This window comes from Chironomus tepperi, unplaced genomic scaffold (assembly GCF_022539635.2).
Source record: "Chironomus tepperi strain 1889 unplaced genomic scaffold, CSIRO-AGI_Ctep_v1 contig_364, whole genome shotgun sequence".
NCBI lineage: Eukaryota > Metazoa > Arthropoda > Insecta > Diptera > Chironomidae > Chironomus > Chironomus tepperi.
Window position 1 is genome coordinate 2,322,497 of NW_027226486.1, and position 21,481 is coordinate 2,343,977.

The following is a 21,481-nucleotide window of genomic DNA, read 5'->3' on the forward strand; positions in this document are numbered from 1 at the left end:
TCAAATTTTTAATGACTCTTAATAAATTTTAACGGCTTTTAAAGCTTAACTTTAAGTTTTGTATCCAAGAGATGCTCATTTGATGTTGTGAGGCTTCTTTTTGAATTGTCTGGATATTGAGGGATATGTAGGCAGTTCAGTTCTACAACATCAAAATAATCATCATCAAGCATTTAATTCCATTTCCCAAGTCAAAAACCAGCACAAAATGTTTCTCAATTCATAATATACAAACTAGATCAGATCATGATACTTACTTCCGTCTACTCCACCTCAAAAGGTCACCAATTCTATAAATTAAGCTATTCAGTAAGTTTAACTTCTCAACTAAATTAAGTTAATTTCAATAGAATTACTACCGAGAACCGTATAAGTTGTTGACACAATATTGAGGAACGTTAGAAGAACTTTCAAGTAACTTTTATTACTTACTTGCTTATGGAGAATATGTAATGACCTTTCCGATTTTACTTAACTCAATAAAGATTATTGAATGTCATTGAACCTTACGAAATTAGCCTTCAATTAAGATGAAGAATCTCAGTCTGCATGAAACTACACAGAATAAATTTTTTTGTGTCTATCTTAAAAAATTGGAATAAAATAAAGAAATAAAAATTCTCATGAAGTGCTGCGGGATTGTTCATAAGTTTGGACTATAGTATTTGAATGTTGGGGATTTATAGATGAATTGAGGAATTCTGGATAGAGTCAAGGTTTGGGATTGTTGATTAATTTCCTGAACTAGCAAGTTCTTTGTGTTTTAAGATCAAAAGTGATTCGAACCACAGTACCGAATGGGATTCGAACCTATGTCCTCTCGATTACATGTCAAATGCTTTTAACCGAGCTCTTACCTACTGAACTACGAAGCGTTTTTAGGAAGCGTGGCGCAATTTGGGCTCAATCCTTACCTAAATTGCCATTTCTATGCAGTGCTCATTGCAATGCTCTTTCTGTTGAATTGGAACAAGCACCATATCCAACATAATATACAAAATTCTATAAAAAGACCAATTTCATGTTCGAAATCGCAACTTCCAAAGACACATCATCCACAAACAACCCCCAGAATTCGGTACCTAAAATTAGAATCTCATCCGGAAATTTCCAAACAGAACAAAGTACCCAAAAAATAAAAATTGGAATGCTAATAAAAGAGAAATATTTAATGAGATACTAAAAGTATGTTCTAGAGCATGTACGTACATATGTAGCAAAGCAAAAAAAAGTAAAGTATTTTTTGGAAGTGAGGAAAAGATCAAAAGTTTAATCCTATATCATGTTGAGATAAATTCTTTATGCCAGCTTGAAATGTCCATCTCTCCAGTCCGAATAATAAAATTTAGGCTTTTTGATGAACATAAAAAAAATGAAATTTATTCCAAATGTCATTTTCATATCATCCACGGAAATGGACAAGAAAGGAGCGTATGGCACGTTTAATAAGCTACAAGCGGAAAGATGTGAATCGTTATAGAACGTTTACTAATGTAAGTTTTGGTGCCAGCAATGACAATTTGATGTTTTGCAACAAGGCATTGCCACAAGCGACAAAACCGTCAGCAAGAATTTCACCGTCTGTCCATAAAAAACCATCAAAAGGGTCACAAAATGAAAGTATTAAGCCTCAACAGAAATGGATTACTTGTTGCTGGAATAGTAAATGGGTTAGGAAATACTTGTGTTGTCATTCATCTTGCATGTCGACTACATGTAAGCAGAATTTAGATAACGACGATGATATTGATAAAGCTGTTGAGGAATTTCAAAAGCAACAGGGAATATCGAATGATATCGGAAGTCAAAATAGCACATTAAAGTCGGAACATAGTCAGGGTTATTGGAGATGGGATGAGAGTTGGAAATCAAATAGTGATAAATTTCTTGAATCTCTTGAGCTTGACTGTGTTGGATCTGATAAAAGTTTGAAACGTGCCGCAGATAAATTACGAGTTAAAAATTCCAAGATCCGAAAGAGGGCATTCAATAATTCTAATGGTGGTGGGTTTTTGTGCTTCTGTCTCAATTTTTATAAACTGCTACTTTTAGATGAGATACCTTACCCGTCCTTACTTCCTTATAAAAATAATATAAACTTTCAGCATTAAAATATTCATGAAAAAAAACTTTTTTTTTACCATTTCTATATCCATAGATGAGCAAAATACACCAGATTACACAAGTTCACCGGTAATCGGAAGTAAAAATAATGGAAATACACTCACACCAAGCCATAAAATAGCATCACCATCATCACCAGCCACAGATCCATGGCCATCACAATCGGATGAGGATATTGATAGACTCGTTGCCATGCACCAGAATCGACATAATTCACTCAGCTCATTGGGGGTGAGTTTGGTGTGTTAATTTGTTATTTATTATTTTTTTGGGGTTATGGTTGCTTAAAAATGGATATTTTAATTTAATTGAATCGGAGGAATGAGCAATGATTTTCTTTTGTTGAAAAAGTTTAAGGTTCAAAGCTTTTTGAAAAATCTCAACATTCTTTCAAAAACCTCAGATTCTGTCAAAAAGCTCAAATTTTGTCAAAAAGCTCAAATTTTATCAAAAAAGTTCAAAAACTTCTAAATGTCAATTTCTTGTCAAAAATTTCAAAAAGCTCAATTTTTTGTCAAAAGTTTGAAAAAGTCCAAAATTTTGTCAAGTTTTAAAAAAGCTCAAAAGTTCAAATTTTGCCAAAAGCTCTTTCAAAAGGCACAAAAAGCTCTAAAAATTTCAAAAAGCTCCGAAACTCCTGATTGAAGCGGATTTATCCATGCAATTTTGATTCAAAACCACACTTTATTTGCACAGCTGAGCTTTTGCATTGACTTCCCGCTTCAATTTAGATTCAACAATTTTAAAACAATTTATTTTCGTAGTTTTTTACACAAAAAAGCTCAACTTTTATTACTAAAATTCCAATTTTTCCTGACAAAAATTCCTAAAAAACCACCAAAAAACTTGTTTATTAATAAATTTTCCCGCTTTCATCCTCGCAGTTACGATCAGACTCAATGGCGAGCGTCTATTCCGGAGCAGGAGAAGGCCGTTATGGAACCGTTCAAGTCAAAGGCATGGTTGAATTTGGAATGCAATATAATTACAAACAATGTGCTCTCGAAATTCATGTAAAACAATGCAAAGAATTAGCAGCTGTCGATACAAAGAGGAATCGTAGTGATCCTTATGTTAAGGTAAGGACATAATATTTCAAAATAATCAGCATGTAAGTAAATAATTTATTTTATATCCAGGTCTATCTCTTGCCCGACAAAACAAAGAGTGGAAAGCGAAAAACCAAAGTGAAGAAGCATACATTAAATCCAGTATTTGATGAAGTATTACGCTTTTATATGTCACTTAGTAGTCTCGAATCGAGAACATTGTGGCTCACTGTCTGGCATTCCGACATGTTCGGTAGGAATGATTTCCTCGGTGAGGTCATGATTAGCTTACAAAATAAAGTATTTGACAATCCTTTACCACAATGGTATCAACTTGAAGAGAGGGTATGTACATCTACAGCATCCATTAATCACTTTTAATTAATTCCAATTTCTCTCCAAATTTAATTTTTATAGAGTGAGCCATTCGAGGACGTGACAACTTATCGTGGCGACATAATTGTCGGTTTAAAATTTATACCTGGCAGTGAATCATCAAGTTCGTCGCACTCGCATGGATTAAGTTTGAGGAAGTTTAGTATTAAATCAAATTCATCAGCAAGCAGCTCTGGCAACAATAATGGTTCAAGTGTGTCAACAACATGCTCGAAAAACACAAAGGGATCATTACACGTATTAGTGAAAGAGGCAAAGCATCTCTCACCGGTAAAAGCGAATGGAAATTGTGATGCATTCTGCAAAAGGTAAGATAGGTCATGCCTATTGGAGGTTAGTTGTTGATGACGTCGATTTTTAACCAATCTGATATTTATCCATACCATGAGTCAATCCCCTACCTTTCCCTAGCCAATCAGGCTAAGATCCCTAACAGTCTAATCTCTGGACGTCACTAATGCACAACACTCCATTACATCTTCTCTGGAATTTAAAATTAAGACACAAATACAATTTTCTTTTACAGCTATCTTCTTCCCGATAAGAATCGAAGCTCAAAGCAGAAAACACAAGTAATAAAAAGATCGACAAGTCCACAATGGTAAGTGAATTGCAAGTTTTCAGTATACGATGTCTTTGTGGCCTATCCACAGCAAACCGTTAATACTTTCACAATACAATATTTTTTTTTCTCACTTTATTTTCGGTAATGTTCAATGTAGGAATTACACATTTGTCTACGAAGATGTAACACTGGCCGATTTATCGGAACGCGCATTGGAATTAACAATATGGGATCATGATCGACTGGCCAGTAACGAATTTCTTGGTGGCGTGAGATTCTCATTAGGAACCGGTAAGGATGCTTTTGGATGTTGAATTGATGGTTTTAAGGCAGTTGTGGGCAATCTGTGTTCCTCGGCACTCTGGTTGAGGTTTTAGCAAGGTGTGCCGTGAGAAATATTAGGTTGTCCATCACTGCTTTGAGGAAATGGTCGAGTTTGGATTGAAATTGATGATTCTCGATGTTAAGATTGAGGATTGGATATCTGTGGATGTCTGGATCTCGAGAATTTGATACCGGGAATCAATATCAGAATCCTGATTGAATTTTCAAGTTTAATCTAATTCTGCCAATTCTATAAACCAAAGCAATCTAGATTTACTCCCTTCAAATCTCGAAGTCGATCTGGATTCTGTATGGAATCCCTGTCCGTCTTCAGAATACAAAATCCAAGTCGACTTTGATTTCCGACTTACATAATTTGACAATAACTAACTGACATCATTGACTCCACAGGTAAACACTACGGACGACCTGCCGAATGGAACGATGCGAATGGAAAAGAATTAACATTATGGCAAGCGATGATAAACAGACCAAATTTCTGGGTTGAAGGATGTCTCGCACTACGGTCGTCATTAGAAAACCGCCTAGGCTCTTAAGGCGAATCTTCCTCCAAATACACACAAACTTCCCTCCCTACCTAAGCAATCTTCTTCTTTTATGACATTTCACAATCAGCAATAAACCTTTTGCTTCTTTATATATATATATTTGAGGAATTAAATCAATCTTTTATTAAAGGATGCATAAGATATTTTGATAGACATATCTTATAACCTATAAATTATTCGAAAAAAATGATAAATTATACGACTTTAATTTACTTTCCTTTAGGCAGATGCGCATATAATAATGAAAATTCTTAAGAAAAGTTAAATTGATTGAAAAATGAATATTAAATATTTATAAGATGAAAAAAAAAAACAATTATTATTGATATAGGTCAAATAAAAAGAAAAACAATGGACAAAAGTAATCCAAATTAAAAGTAGTTGTGAATTATTGATGAAAATGAATGAATGAGGAAGAGACAAGATTTGGAAATTCGTTTAAAATTTCCAATTTATTTATAAAGATAATTAAATTTTTTATTAGCAAGTTGTCGTCAAGAAAGTTGTGACTCACAGAGTTTTTTTTTTGGGTTAATAGGGGAATTTATTGAGTTGTGGGAAGAATGAGTAGTTTTTTGTTGTTGTTGGGTTGATCTTGGATTGAATGAGACTTTTGAACAAAGGATTTTAGTAAAGAGGACAAGTTTACGATATCCAATTGCAGCAATCCAGGGTAATGTTGATAAGATTAAGTGTGGAGAACAGGTCGTGTTTTGCATTGATTGCACCAAAGTTGCAATATTATGAATATTTAGTCGTCAATCTTTACCGCAATAAAGAAATCCGAAATGATTCCCAATTTGAAAAATAAGAAAATTGCGCCAAAACATGAAAGAAAGATCTTAAAAATCTCGCTACTTTCTTGTAGTAAAGAGCAATACACAGCCTGTCTCCTTCACTAATTGAATTGCTGTAAAGGTAAGAGTTATGAAATAGAGAAAAGATTCAATGAAAACATCAGATTCTTAGTTATGATTTTCCAAATAAAGCTCAATTGGAAAAAACTTTAGTTCCATTTAAAGTTTACTTTAGAATATATCTGTTTTCAATCCTTTGATACTTTTCCAAAAGATGTAGTATCAGTATTGAGAATCTCCAATATGTTACAGTAAATACATCTTGTGTAAGTTTTCTTTTATTTTCTATTACTTACATTGTCCTTCAGATTAAAGGTCAATTTGTAGATAAACTTCAATGAGTGTATTTCCATAGAAGCAGATGAGATCTATAGTTGAAAGAGTATGTTTTATAGTCTTCTATAGTCTATGATCTGCAGTCTTCATCTTACATGAGTGTTCAATCTTACATGAGAAGTTAGTCTTTACAACTTTAAATTTTGAAACAGGAGTATATGCAGGAGATAATTAGATATTTGGATAAAGTACACACATAAGACGAGCAAACCCAACCAGGATTTCTAACTTTAGGCAGAAAATATATTGAACTTGTTGAATTGTTGGAGAGTTTCTTGCGAGATTGTCTGAATTGATGAAAAAGAAGACTTGATGATCTTTGGTTATCACGCAGAACTCGAAATCGACTTGAATTTTGTATGGAGTCGAGTTGACTTCGAGTTCTTGTTATTGTTTTTGTCCTTAGCTTCCTGTATTGAAATACGACGTAGGTTTTTGAAGAAGACAATTAGACAATGTTAAGATCCACTTGCTGTTGTGAATAAACACATTCCCGAATATAAATAAAGTAATTTTGAACAAACTTCCAAATCTTGTCAATTCCTGATTATTGTTTTTGAAATTTTTTTTGTTTCTTAGTCATTTTGATGCAATTACACAAAGAATGAGAAGTATATAATATATCAGAATAAGTAGGAATGAAGAAGAGAATAAATTCCAAATAGATAATGATGGAATCAACTAATCTTATGAAAAAAAATTACATGTTTAGTAACTATTAAGGATGATATATATAAAAAAAATTGTAAATTTGAAAAGAATAAGAAATTGAACTTAATTGTGATCAAAAAATAAAAAAATGAATGAATAAAGTTAAAAAACCTACAACTAGGAATATTAATTAAAGAATATGTGTCACCTCTCCTATTTAGGATATTGTAATGTCGTGTGCATTTTGAGAATTTAAGTCATATCGAGCAGCAATCTATGTAATAAATGGGACATCGACTTCTGTTGGACATTGAAGCATGTCCTCATCCCCATCACTAAAGAGATGTCTACAGATTCCCAATCTGTTGTCTATTCATTAGGTCTGATTCCCATACATATGACTCGATGCCCTAGATTCCACAATTGCTACGACACCACAAATATATACCCAATTTAAATGAGTAGAAATATAATAATTATATTGACATTTCGTTTCTATGAAATACTATTTTTACTAAGCATATGTAGAAGTAATATTGTGTGTCTTTTTCTTTACTGTTCATTCATTCATTTATTTATTCATTTCTCTGTTAATTGTGCAAGTTCTCGTTCAAAATTTGAATGGGCAACAAATGAAATTCATGGTCAGAAATTTTGTTATGGCTGACTTCACATGAGTGAATTGGATTAGGGTTGAATTGTTGGATTTATTTTTTTTAATCCGAGGGTTAAATTTTTAATCCGAGAGGAATTTTTTTAACCTTTAGACCAGTGTTGGGTTACTTATTTGCTGCGGCACCAACAATGGAAATGCCATGAACTGTATACCCTGTATGGTGTCAGTCAAGGCTTCCCTAATGTGTCGCAAAAATGAAAAGTAGCTTACTACGATGATCTGGATTAAATTTTAAATCCTAGGATTAATTTTGTAATATTTTTTAATCCAACGATTAACTTAATTCACTCAAAAATGACTCATGTGAAGTTAGTCCAAAATCTTCAGACCAATTTAAATCGTGATAAAAACATAAACTTTTTATATCGAAAAAAACATAAAAAACGGTGAAAAAACATTTTCCTAAATAGCATAAATAAAATTAAATAAAGTAACTATTCCTTTAATTCTATTGAGAAACATAAAATATGTATTTATCACATTAAAACCACTCACGCTGGTTTAATGCCTTCACAAGCAGCTCTGATAATATTTAAGAAAAGCAATTTGGAATGTCCTTTTTCTGTATAAAAAAAGAGTTCCAAAAATTGCATTAATTATCGTTTGTTTTTCCTCCTTTCCAACAAGTACACGTATTGTTTTCATATCGAAATATTGAAAAATGATTGAAAATTAGACAATTTAGTAGGATTGAAATTTAATTAAGGAACAGAATAATAAAACTTGTAAGTTCTGGAAGAATTCATGAATTAAATTAAATAAAAAGAAAGTCACAAAAAAATGAATTAAATTTGAAATAAAATCTTGTTTTACTCTTTTTATCTCATCTTTCAGTGATTTTATGTTAAGTTACAGCTAGTCATAAAAATAAACTTATGCTACACATATAGGAGTCGTTCATTGATTACGTTAGCCGGTCGATATGTCTAGACCTTTGTAGATAGACTTTTGTAGCAAATCAGACAATCTTTCAAATTTTGATACACTGGACATGACTGGTCTAAAAACTCATTTTCAGATACATAACGTGATAAAGGAACGACCCCATAGTAGCTCTTAAGAAAAAGGTTGTTTTTGGGGAGGAGTTAAATATACTTTTTTTTAAAAATTTCTTAATATGTATGTTAAAATTGCCATAAATCTGCTGATTATGTCAAAAATATGAGGGTACGGGGAAAGCTTTAGATTTACAAGTTAATTTCGCGTTTCAGCCTTAACTTTTGGAGGTAAGAAGGATGATGAGGCTGTCTTTTTCTTCTTCTTTTTACCCGAATTTGATGATTGAAATTTTTGCCATGATGATACTCGTGCTTCGCGTGACTCCTCAAAATTCTTGGCATATTCTTTTTGCATTTCCTTCATCTCTTCCTCTTCAATTTCCTGCTCTCGTTTACGTTTTCTTTCCTCCATATCACGAACATCTTGTTGCTGCCTTTTCCTTTCCATATCTGCGAATAATTTCATTACTGTTACATATACAGCATGGTCATATTTTTCTGGATTGTCTTCTGGTATCTCTTCTGATTTTCCATCCTTTTTGAGCTTTTTTCGTTTCTCGATAATCATCAAGTCTGTTCGCTGTTTTGCTTCTGAATATACATCCAAACATTTATTCCTTGTTACGTCATTTTCGAGGATTTTCCATGCCTTATTAACAATCTCAAAGGCTTTTTGAGCTCGATCATCTTCTGGATTCTTATCAGGATGTACAAGAATCGATAAGCGTTTGTATTGCTTCTTTATGGATTCAATTTTTGTTGTGTGATCCACTTGTAAAACTTCAAAGGGATTAAGATTTAAATATGTTGAGCCGGGTTTGAGGAGTCTATCAATCTGTTGCTTGCTTGTAAACACTGAATCGCGCTTTTCTATCTCTTTTATCTAAAATTAATTGTTTATATTGAGCAATTGTTGTATTTTCTATCATTTAAGTACTTACCTCACGAATTTCCTCCTCAAATTTATTCCTACTCGATTCTCCCGAGCTTGATGACATGATTGATGCTGTTGGTATATACTATAAAGCTTAAACAGCTGATAAAAATCGATTATAATTAAAATTCCACTATTTATGTACAGAAGATTTTTTTTGGCAATTTTTTTGAATTTTTCTAAGCCGTTGTGATTTTGACAAGATTTTAACGATTTTCAAAAATTCAAAATCAAAACCAAGTCCGGTCAAAAAATACATAAAACTAATCCGCGTCATTCAATTGAATATCATTGAATATCAATAAAATTAATTTTAATATAATATCTCACTTTTGAACATTGTTTTCGATAAATAGTTAATTAAGTAAAGTTGCAGGCGTAATGAATTTCAAGCGCGAAAAGAAAGAAGAGGAAGATGGTACTTATTATTGAAATTTGTTAAAAAAATATTTTCCAGTCATACATTTTTATAAATTCATCAAAAAAGTCCTTAAAATAGTTAATTAAAGCATAAAAAAACACATTGACGGAGATTGACAACAAGTGAACATATTTCTATAAAACCAGTGTAATTTCAAGTGATATATTCACATCAAAATTAAGTTGAAAAATTTCATGTTGTGTTGGCACTTTACGTGTTGTTGTTGGATATCCGCAATCATTCAAAAAAGTTCCAGTGTTTCTATAGTGTCTATTTTCATGAATATAATCTTCTCGTACGGTTTCTATGCTTTTCAATATATGGTCAAATTATTCGCTGGATATTAATTCATGCTGTCATTCATTAATTAACAATTAACATAAAATGGCATTAATGTTGATGCATAAATATAACAAATCATCGCGATCACGTAATTTCATATCATAAAGTATCATTCAAAAATTAAACTTTTATTTCATGTGCCGCTTTGTCGACTTTTTCAGGCAGTGGAAATCCATTTCAAAGTTTGGAGAAGACATCAGTCTTGCAGGAAGCAAGAACCTTCAATGACACCCCGGTTAATGCTAAAAAATGCATTCACATTTTGACAAAAATTTTATACTTATTAAATCAAGTAATTAACATGATTTTTATGATCCAGAACATCCAGTAATAATTTTAATTATCTTTTAGGGAGAACAATTGGGCACGAGAGAAGCCACAGAATGCTTCTTCGCAATGACAAAGCTATTCCAGTCGAAAGACACCGTCTTGAGACGAATGGTTTATCTCGGTATTAAGGAACTCAGTACTATTGCTGAGGATGTAATTATCGTAACTAGTTCCTTAACAAAAGACATGACTGGCCGTGAAGATTTTTATCGTGCACCTGCAATCCGTGCACTTTGTTCAATCACCGATCCAACTATGCTTCAAGCCGTTGAACGTTATATGAAGCAATGTATTGTTGATAGAAATTCAGCTGTTTCTAGTGCTGCACTTGTCAGTTCACTTCATTTATCAAGTCAACAAGGTGCTGGAGATGTCGTGAAAAGATGGGCAAATGAGGCTCAAGAAGCACTCAATAGTGACAATATTATGGTCCAGTATCATGCACTTGGCTTATTAAATCATATTAGAAGAAATGACCGCCTTGCTGTTGGAAAATTAGTCACAAAATTGATTGGACAGAACATGAAGAGCCCATATGCTGTCTGCTATTTGATCCGTATCGGAAGTAAGATTATTGAGGAAGATTATGCAAATGGAACTAGCACAATATCAGATTCGCAATTCTTAGAGTTTGTCGACTCATGTTTACGTCATAAAAGTGAAATGGTCATTTATGAAGCTGCACATGCAATTGTGAATTTGAAGAGAACATCAGCAAGAGAATTGGCACCAGCTGTAAGCATTCTTCAATTATTCTGTGGCTCATCAAAGGCTACATTGAGATTTGCAGCAGTCCGAACAATGAATAAAGTTGCAGTCTTATATCCAGCTGCTGTTGCGGCATTCAATATGGATCTTGAAGGATTAATTGCTGATTCTAATCGTTCAGTAGCTACACTTGCAATTACAACATTATTAAAAACAGGAACTGAAAGTTCTGTCGAGAGACTTATGAAGCAAATTGCAACATTTGTTGCTGAAATCAGTGATGAATTCAAAGTGGTTGTTGTTCAAGCAATTCGTACATTATGCACAAAATTCCCAAGAAAGCATGCCATTTTAATGAACTTTTTAAGTGCAATGTTGAGAGAGGAAGGTGGATTAGAATACAAGACATCAATTGTAGACACAGTAATTACAATAATTGAGGAGAATGTTGACGCAAAAGAATCTGGATTAAGTCATTTGTGTGAATTTATTGAGGATTGTGAGCATACATCACTTGCTGTCCGTATCCTCCACTTGTTAGGCAAAGAAGGTCCATTTTCAAAACATCCATCAAAATACATCAGATTCGTCTACAATCGTGTAATTCTTGAAAATGCAATTGTACGTTCAGCTGCCGTTTCATCAATGGCTCAATTTGGAGCTGCTTGCCCTGATTTACTTCAAAATGTCATTGTCTTATTAAATCGCTGTCAAATGGATGTTGATGATGAAGTTCGTGATCGAGCCACTTATTATCTCGCTATTCTTAATTGTGGAAATTCAACAATATCTAAAAATTATATTTCAAGCACTGATCAAATGGTTTCATTAAATCTCCTTGAGAAGACATTAAAGGATCATCTTCATGGGCCGCTCACTGAAACATTCAATTTAGCTCTCGTCCCGAAAACAGCACCGACACCGACAGTCAATGAAGAAGCTCATAATGATGCAATGATCACGACAAGTGCAGTTCAAAAAGCTCCAAGAATCACAAGAGAGGAAGTAAATGTCGAAAGATTGCTTCAAATTCCAGGCATTCAACGACTTGGTCCACTTCATAAATCGTCACAAACTGTTCAGTTAACCGAGAGTGAAACTGAATACACAGTATCATGTATTAAGCATTGCTTCGCTCAGCATATAGTCTTACAATTTGACTGTGTTAATACGCTGTCGGATCAGTTGCTAGAGAATGTAAAAGTTGATTTATTGTTGCCTGAAGGATTCACCATTCGTCATGTCATACCTTGTCCAAAATTAGTTTATGGTGAGAAGGAATCCACATATGTTATACTAGAATATCCAGCCGATGTCTCAAGCTCTGCAGGTAAATATTTATTTTTTAACGTATATTTTATTTTTGAAAATTTGCTTGATGTTCAATTGAACCGATTCAAAATTTCAAATTTCGAAAAACCGTTAAAAACTAAATTTAATATTTCAAACATTTCTAATTATTTCTAGCCACATTCGGAGCGACACTTAAATTCATAGTTAAGGATTGCGATCCAGCGACCGGGTTACCAGATTCAGATGAGGGATATGATGACGAATATATGCTCGAAGACTTTGAAATCACTGTTGCAGATCAAATTCAGAAAACGAAAGTTAGCAATTTCGTTGTTGCATGGGATGCAGCAGACACGGAAGGTACTAAAGCATTAATAATTATAGTTTAATAGAGAAATTACATAAAATGTTTTTCTTTTTTATAGAATGGGTCGAATTAGAGGACACTTATCAATTGTCAGCTGTTAGTACACTTCAGGAAGCCGTACAGACAATTATTAAATTCCTTGGCTTAGGACCTGCAAATGCGTCTGAAAAAGTACCCGAAGGAACACACACTCATACCCTCCTTTGTTCAGGTACATTTAATTAACTTATTTTGACTAAGAATTTTATTAAATTGTAATTAATATTTCAGGAGTGTTCCGAGGCGGCGCAGAAGTTCTTTTACGAGCGAAATTGGCACTATCTGACGGAGTGACGATGCAGTTAACTGTACGATCCACAGATCAGGACGTAGCAGAGATAGTTAGTTCGGCAATCGGTTAAGGGCAAATTAATTTTATTTTAATTTTTCGATTCAATTATCTTTATTATTTAACGAGTAAAAGGAAGAGGAAATTGTCATCGCTGATTCTTCTATTTTTTAATAAAAACTAGATAAGTTTAGAATCATGTTCCAATTAAAAACTTTGTTTCCAACATTCTTTGAAGAAAAAATTATTAATAAAACATAAATATTATATTTTGCATTATAAAAACATTATTACATATACGTCTGAATAAAAATTACGTCAAAAGATTTAAATAAGCTTTGTATGTCTGAAATTTGAGTCATATAGATGTTCCAGGTCTGTCAATAATTAAATGATAATCGGCATTTTTCGATATGGCAGCATTTGAGATTACATCGTTTGAAGTACCACTTGAAACAACATTTCCTCATGAAAAATTAAAAACATATGACGTGGTAGTCCTTAAAGCATAGCTCATCACGAATTACACCACTTTATATACATGATGATTGACCACGTGGCTCGTTTTTTTAACGGAAATTTAGTCACCTAAGTCTTAACTTAATATTATAATCCAAGAGAATCTCTAAATCTAAATATCATATCTTCAAATATTACAAATAGTCTGTACAGCAGTTAATTTGAGAGGAAAAAGCTGTAATTACCTCAATAACATGATATTCCTAAAAAACCGTTTCAAAAGAAATTTGAAATTTTACTGAGCAACCGTTGAAAATTTTAATTTTCAATTTTTCCCTTTTCCCTGTAACTCACAGTCTTCTCATCAACAGCATCTCATCCAACACTTGATTACACATTGTAATCTCCAGGCATAAGCTTAAAACTCAACAAAAAATTTCGCATCATTTGCTCAGTTTTTATAATTTGCATCATTTGTCTGTTTGTCATTGCAAAACAATTCAAAATTTAGCGTAACCAAATACTAGTCAGTTATAATATTCAGTCACAATGAGAAACACATAAAATTCGTCATTTTTCTCCGTCTTAAAATCGTAATAAATATTTAATAAAACAAAGAATTAAAGAGGATTTAAAGTTAAACAAATATGGCAATTCTAGAGATTGCTAGTGGCATTCTATTTGCACCATTCTTCTGTATTTTATTTCTAATAATATTACTTGCATCCTTCGGAAAATCATTTGGCATTCGAAGACTGTATGTGGAACTACTAGTGAAATTATTCGAGGTATGTTCCAGAACATCCATTTTATGGATAATGAAATTTTCATAAGGAATTTGTGGATCATCCGACAATTTACGTCATAATGAAAAAAAAAGAGTCCATTGGACAAGGCTCAAGAAAAAAAAAGAAAATGCGTCGTCATTGACTGTACAAGTGTATTATAAAATTGTGTATATTTTCAAGATCGTCAGCATAACTTGAAGAGATTTGTGATTCGCATTATATCATTTTTTGATTACAAACTTTCGCTTTTTTCCTGACTTAATTGATAAGATTCAGTTATCAGAAAATTCCAATGCTTTCGCACACCACACGTCTATATTTAATTCTATTTTATCTAGTTATTATTTTTGTCGAAAATCTCTTTTAATTAGACTCTGAGAATCCAAAATCCAGTGAATGATAACGAAAATGTAGCTGATGCTGATAAGGCACAAATATGTTTGCCTGTCAAAAATAACAAGCTTAAAATGTACAGAATAATAATTAAGATCAGAGAGGCATTGAACGTACGTAGCCTTGAAGAAATTGAAACATGTTTTCCTTGCGTATACAAACCGTGTAACATATTCTAGACAGTAATTTGCTAATTTTAGTTCCTATAAAAAACACAACCTTCATTATGCAATCCACGATACTTGTTTGATTCGCTTTCCTATGTACTCAATTGCGTTAAAAAAAAGAATCCATAACTCTTATTGAGTGACACATTTTTAATTTAAAATTGAATAAGTGCATCAGTACAGCCGGTGTGGATGTGTTATGGGCATGTGTATTCAGTCATAAAAATAGATAATATTTCTCTACTTTCAGTACGGTCGTGCAAATATCGAATCAGCAATAAAGCGAAAAGACAGCAGTTCAGATTGTGCAAGTGACAGTGAGGATGAAACTGACCATGATAAAGAGAAATCAGTGGATCATGTCGTCGATAATTTGGAAATACCAAAGAAAAATGGACTAATCAAAAAAGTTAGTTCAAATGGCAATATTGGAAATGGTAACGGAAATTCCGTTATTTCGAAAGAATCACTGATTTTGGTTCCTGACAAAACAATTTCGGCAAATGTAAATCAGAGCAATGACAAAGAATCGCCAATATTACAAAACAATAATAATGATGAGGTAATTATGACTTGAGTGGGATTCACCATCGTGTGCTTAATGATACTTGATCTAAGTCCAATTCTGCACCAAAACAAAATTTGAACTTTAACCTTTGAACTTTGGATTAAATTAATCCTGGGATCCTTAGATTAATTTAATCCATCTAATCTCAAGAATCAATGAGGCAATTTGCATACCTTAATCAATCCCATCATACCAACAATGCTTTAATTTAAATAATAATCACCCTCAATGAATCACTTAAAATCATAAATATATTAATACATGACAGCCAATTTATTTAACTTATCACAAATGTGTCACCATTATTAATCCCTGCTGTATTTTTGTATGTTTTCATTGATAAATAACCTACCACATTATTCTCAATGGACTATTTTTAGCAAATAATTAGCGATAAGGACTCAAAACTAAATGACTTCAAACTGGATGACTGTTTGGAGTATGTTAAGTCTGGGATGGAAGCAATAATTGAGGATGATGTAACGTCAAGATTTCAGGCTGAGGAGCTTAAAAATTGGAATCTCCTGACGAGAACCAATAGAGGATATGAATTTATTTCATGGAGGCTGACAGTCTTATGGGTCATAGGATTTCTGATAAGATATTTATTCTTAATGCCATTGAGGGTCATCATATGCTTTATTGGGGTAAGTGGAACATTTGTTTATAAATTGGAACATTGAGATTTTCATAGGATTAATACTGTTGACGAACATAAGGTCGGTTGGATGGTTGTTGCATTTACACTCGTTGGATTTATTCCATTTGAAGACTTGAGAATATGGATGAACAACAAAGTGTCTTTAGTTGCCCACAGAATAATCATTCGATCACTTTCCGCCTCAATTGTTGTTCACAATGAAGAATATCAGCCAAAAAGTTGTGGATTTTGTGTCGCAAATCACACTTCACCGATTGATGTTGCAATCTTATCCGCCGATTGTACCTACTCATTGGTGAGAATCGTCGGAATTTCTTATCAGCTGCACGCTCTTTGCGGGAATAATTTTATTAATTGTTGTATGTCACTTGTCTAATGTCAATTAAGTCATCATCTTCATCTGCGGGACTGTTTTTGTCTAGTTTGATTATAGAATTTAAGCTATTTATTTATTTAAAATTTAAGGTATGATGTATGGGAATTTAACGGATTTTTCAGATTTAAAATTTCTTGAAGTTCAAAGTTTTTGAATATTTTTGACCGATAAATTTTAAATTATTTTTAACCGTTATTTTGCATACATCTTGACAATAAGAATGTAAAAATTAATGCATCCAATTTCATTTGAATGTTTATCCATCAACACATTTTTTGATTTTGCCAAATCGCAGGTATATTGGTTAACAATTTGTACAGCCATTGTTGGATGGACAGTGCCGCAAGGAAATTTCAAACGAAAAGTAGTCAAATACACACTCATTCATTGCTTCGAATTTCTATCAAACTCAATCTCATCTGTGGTACACTATCACAATCCTGAAAATCGTCCAATTAATGGTATTTGCGTAGCTAATCACACTTCACCAATAGATGCTTTAGTACTCATGTGTGATAATTGTTACTCGCTGGTAAGTTATACAATGACGTATTCAATTCTCGCGCTCTTTTTCTTACTTAAACTAATTATTATTTCCTTTAGTTTTTTTGCATTGAATTTAATTTTAAACTTGACCTTAATCTTATGATTTTTTTAATGGATTATTAGATTTATATTAGGGAGGCTTTTATTTTAAGATTATAGTATGATAATTGCATCTATTTCATGTAATTACATGTCATATTGTGACTTTGACTTGCTATATCTTTGCATGCGCTTTTTGATATTTCATGTGATTTGTTTGCATGCTTTGGGAAAATTAAATTTTTTATGATTCTTTTAATAATAAATTTTTAATGGTTTTATGTGTAGATTGGACAGCGACATGGAGGATTTCTTGGGATTTTGCAAAGAGCATTAGGAAGAGCTTCTCCTCATATTTGGTTTGAAAGAGCTGAAGCTAAGGATAGATCAGCTGTTGCTGCTAGGTAAACTCAATTTTAATATTTATTTGACATTTTAACGGTTTTGTAAAATTTGAATTTTTGAAATCTACAAACCCGTTGAATTTTCAAATCTTACAAAACCGTTAAATTTCTCAAATTTTTACTAAATTCCCAAATTATCATTTCAGGCTAAGACAGCACGTATCTGATCCCAAAAATCCACCAATTCTAATTTTCCCAGAAGGAACATGTATCAATAACACATCAGGTGAGTGACATTAAAGCGAATAAACATTTCACGACCTATTTTTAATTAAACAATGAATGGTGAATAATTGATTACGTTTCACTCTTTTTTTGTGTTTACACAGTTATGCAGTTCAAGAAAGGAAGCTTTGAAGTTGGAGGCGTTATTTATCCAGTTGCCATAAAGTAAATTAACCCACGAATTTATAATCAACAAAAAAAAGTTTTGTTAATGTGTTTCAAATTAATATTTTAAGGTATGATGCGCGTTTCGGCGATGCATTTTGGAACAGTTCAAAAGATTCAATGCTTCAATATTTATATATGATGATGACATCATGGGCAATAGTTTGCGATGTATGGTATTTACCGCCAATGTATCGTGAAGAAGGCGAATCAGCCATAGATTTTGCAAATCGAGTTAAGAGCGTGATAGCGAAACAGGGTGGACTCATTGACCTCGTATGGGATGGTCAATTAAAGCGAATGAAGGCCAAAAAAGAATGGAAGGAAATACAGCAAGAAAAGTTTGCCGAGAGGCTGAAAGGAGATTAATTTAAGTTTAGAAACTATTTTAGTCACTCTCTGTCTACGATATTAAGTTATTATTATTATATTGAGATGACGGTAAACAGGCATAATTCAAAAAAATCATTCCAAAACCTACTCAAAAATCACTAAAAACAATGTGTAAATAGGATCGCAAAAAACAAGTTATTGAGAAAAAAAAAACCAAAAAAAACACATAAGACGATTACCTCTTCTTTATTAACTATTATTACTTTATATATCTGATCGTAATGTGATGATTTACGATTTTTCTGTAACTTTACGACGGAAAAAAGACTGATGACGTTTCAAAATGATATTTTCTACATCACATCAAAGACAGAAATTGAAGAAATATTGAAAAGAGTGTAAAAATGAGGAACTGAAACTGATTAGAAAATAACAAGATAAGTCAACAAAAAATAATAATAATAATTGGAAAACTATATGCTGCTTTCTACTCCCTTTAATTTCCGCAATCACAATTTAAGCATTAATTCTTTTTCTGTATTAATTTGATCGAAACTTGTGACAATGATAAAGAATTTAATGGTGCATTTGCTAATTAATTAATCTAAAAATTATTTTTGATAAAAAAAAAAAAAATCGGAACTTATCACATTGGTTGTACTATCTACTTAAATTTATAAAACCTGCACATCCTTATTTTTCTTGTTAATTAAACTAGTTTTTTGGTTTGCTGCTATTTTTTTATCCTTTAAAATTTAAGTTTAAAATTAGTGAATTAAGGATTTTTTTTATAGTTTTTCTTTGTTATTTTTGTACAGTGAGATCGCACGCTAATCACTACAATTAAGTAATTTATTATAAACCTAATTAATTTCCTTAAAAAAATAGATTATGTAAAAACAAAATATTTATGAAATTCTTTTGTAAATAGATAAATCCTTAAAAAATATGCTATTAAATTTAAAAAAAAAAAAAACAGAAAGATTGTTAGTTATGTCCGTACTCAGCGCATTATTGCGAACATGATTGTGAAATAAATTTTTCTAGGATTTTGTTTAAAATATAACGACTTTTTGAAATTCAAACTTAACGGACTTTTGAGATTTGAAATAAAACGGTTCAAAATTTAACGTTTTTGAAGCGACACTTTGATTTTAAAGTTCAAAAATTGAAAATCCAGTGAAGTTCAATAATTCAAATCCCAAAAAGACGTTAATTTTTAAACATCAAAAAGTCGTTAATCATTTAATTACTAATTCAAATAACCCCGAAGCCAAATGAACATTTACCAATCAGAATTAACAAATGAAAGTGATCAATCAAGCCAGTCAGAACTCAAACATGATTCGCAAAAGTGTGCCGGAAATGAAAATGAAAGAAAAATCCAATTCGTGAGCTGTAAGACTTAAAAATAATGAAAATTATGTAGACGAGAAAGAAAATGCTGCGATTGAATCAGTGATAAAGTTGAAATTTATACAAGAAAATAATGTAAAGGAATATTTTCATATCGTTAATGAAAATATCTTTGTGGTGGAAATGGAAAAACTATTTAGGTTGAATAAAATTGATACAGTGAAAAATAAATAAATTAATTTATTTGGCATTTTTGTTTAGCTTTACGTCGTTCATTGAAATTTGGACATACTTCAATTTTATCTGCTGGATAGAACCAGTCAAGAAATTTTAGAATTACATAGCATAATGATATAACTAATAGGAATAGATAGACACCACTTCTGTGTAGTACATTTGTCATAATTGTCTTTAAACTCATTCTCGGTTCTTGTAGTACTTTTCTGTATATTATCTCTGTCCTTGCACTAACATCACTCCAATTGTATAATTTTGACACGATTTGATTGACTCGAAAAGGACATGTGATTTCATTTGCTGTCGATTTTCCTTGCCTGAATCTCTTAATTCTATCAATAGTTTGTTCTAGTGCATTTATTAAGGCTTTCGGATCGGGTTGAGTCAGAATGACATTCAGCTTTTCAGGCAACACCTCTGGAATTCCACCTACATTTGTGGACACAATATGAAGACCAACAGAGCATGCTTCAACAATAGCCATACAATAAGCCTCTGTTAATGATGTATTAAGAAATATGTGACCTCTTGTTAGCACATCTCTCACTTCCGAATGCTCTAAAGCACCAAGCATTTGAATTCTGTCCTGCATGTTGTTCTTTTCTCTGATTTCTTCCAATAATTCTCTCTTTGGTCCATCTCCAGCTATTATAAAGTTTATATCTTGTCGATTTTTAAAATATGGAATTACACTACTCAGTAAGTCAATTCCTTTCCGATACACTAGCCTCGACACAACGACTATAGTAATTGAGTTATTATCACGATTTATTGGATTTGGTGTAAATTGTAAGCAATTTACTGCATTTGGAATGACACTGACTTTTGATGATTTCATTCGTCCTCTCAATACTGTATTCTCCTTACCAATATGTGATACACAGATGAAATGATTACAGAATGCCAAACTGAGCTGTAAAAACTTGTTGGTCACAACTGCCGAAAGATCAGCAAATCCAAACAAGCTATGATCTGTAAATATTGCACGTAATCCCATCAATACACCAATATTCATTGCCTCATGCGCTAGTGCCGAAAATGCCGAATGTCCATGCACAATCTGTATTTGCTCTCTAATAAAAATATTTCTAAGCATTGGAATATTTGCAATCATAGTCGGCAGGATACATTGATTGTAAAATACTTTGATTGGTAGATAATAGACCTTTAATCCATTTGTCATCCATCGTACACCTTTTCTATCGCCGTAACTATGTGTAATTATAATTACTTTATTTCCAGTTTCCAATAAACATTGAGCTAAATTATAAATGTGTTCCTCGACTCCTCCATGATTTGGAAAGAAGAAATCAGATACTAGACTGGAATATATTAATAATTAGAAGTGATTAAGATAGCTAGTTCCTTAATACACACCAGATATTCATTAAAATTAATTAATCTAAAGTTTGTTTACAAAAAATTACAAAAGAACTCTGCTTCAAAAGATGCAAAAAATTTGAATAAATAGCCGTTAATTTTACATGAAAATATAA

The 21,481-nt window shown here is 32.2% G+C and overlaps 5 protein-coding genes across 6 annotated transcripts in view; 3 read left to right on the forward strand and 2 right to left on the reverse strand.

Annotated features, from left to right (window-relative positions):
• Nucleotides 1-5,140, forward strand: part of btsz (bitesize) — a 144,904-nt gene extending 139,764 nt beyond the window's left edge. Inside the window, exons 7-13 of the mRNA XM_070646591.1 lie at nucleotides 2,159-2,364; nucleotides 3,009-3,203; nucleotides 3,264-3,518; nucleotides 3,591-3,877; nucleotides 4,096-4,170; nucleotides 4,292-4,425; nucleotides 4,870-5,140. Coding sequence (XP_070502692.1) covers nucleotides 2,159-2,364; nucleotides 3,009-3,203; nucleotides 3,264-3,518; nucleotides 3,591-3,877; nucleotides 4,096-4,170; nucleotides 4,292-4,425; nucleotides 4,870-5,015 — 1,298 coding nt within the window. The 3' untranslated portion in view covers nucleotides 5,016-5,140. The remainder of the gene's footprint in view (nucleotides 1-2,158; nucleotides 2,365-3,008; nucleotides 3,204-3,263; nucleotides 3,519-3,590; nucleotides 3,878-4,095; nucleotides 4,171-4,291; nucleotides 4,426-4,869) is intronic.
• A 3,188-nt stretch (nucleotides 5,141-8,328) lies between these two features.
• On the reverse strand, nucleotides 8,329-9,644 carry LOC139095288 (dnaJ homolog subfamily C member 8). The gene is made up of 2 exons (XM_070646592.1): nucleotides 9,487-9,644; nucleotides 8,329-9,428 (listed from the first exon to the last, which is right to left on the reverse strand). Exons 1-2 carry the CDS (start codon nucleotides 9,541-9,543, stop codon nucleotides 8,742-8,744), a joined length of 744 nt encoding a protein of 247 aa, XP_070502693.1. The 5' UTR covers nucleotides 9,544-9,644; the 3' UTR covers nucleotides 8,329-8,741.
• A 92-nt stretch (nucleotides 9,645-9,736) lies between these two features.
• gammaCOP (coat protein (coatomer) gamma) lies at nucleotides 9,737-13,553 on the forward strand. The gene is made up of 6 exons (XM_070646700.1): nucleotides 9,737-9,897; nucleotides 10,404-10,534; nucleotides 10,594-12,610; nucleotides 12,748-12,933; nucleotides 12,999-13,151; nucleotides 13,211-13,553. Exons 1-6 carry the CDS (start codon nucleotides 9,861-9,863, stop codon nucleotides 13,339-13,341), a joined length of 2,655 nt encoding a protein of 884 aa, XP_070502801.1. The 5' UTR covers nucleotides 9,737-9,860; the 3' UTR covers nucleotides 13,342-13,553.
• A 699-nt stretch (nucleotides 13,554-14,252) lies between these two features.
• On the forward strand, nucleotides 14,253-19,987 carry Gpat4 (Glycerol-3-phosphate acyltransferase 4). Of its 2 annotated transcripts, none has more exons than XM_070646938.1 (8): nucleotides 14,253-14,515; nucleotides 15,326-15,637; nucleotides 16,024-16,290; nucleotides 16,363-16,599; nucleotides 17,554-17,669; nucleotides 17,816-17,895; nucleotides 17,999-18,059; nucleotides 18,131-19,987. In XM_070646938.1, the coding sequence occupies exons 1-8, from the start codon at nucleotides 14,375-14,377 to the stop codon at nucleotides 18,426-18,428; spliced, it is 1,512 nt and encodes a 503-aa protein (XP_070503039.1). In that variant the 5' UTR covers nucleotides 14,253-14,374; the 3' UTR covers nucleotides 18,429-19,987. The 2 variants fall into 2 exon arrangements, with proteins under 2 accessions (XP_070503039.1, XP_070503038.1); XM_070646937.1 differs by lacking the exon at nucleotides 16,363-16,599 and adding an exon at nucleotides 16,976-17,212.
• Nucleotides 19,964-21,427, reverse strand: PIG-A (phosphatidylinositol glycan anchor biosynthesis class A). Its single transcript, XM_070646939.1, has 2 exons — nucleotides 21,363-21,427; nucleotides 19,964-21,307 (listed from the first exon to the last, which is right to left on the reverse strand). Exons 1-2 carry the CDS (start codon nucleotides 21,371-21,373, stop codon nucleotides 19,984-19,986), a joined length of 1,335 nt encoding a protein of 444 aa, XP_070503040.1. The 5' UTR covers nucleotides 21,374-21,427; the 3' UTR covers nucleotides 19,964-19,983.
• Between the last annotated feature and the right edge of the window lie 54 nt (nucleotides 21,428-21,481).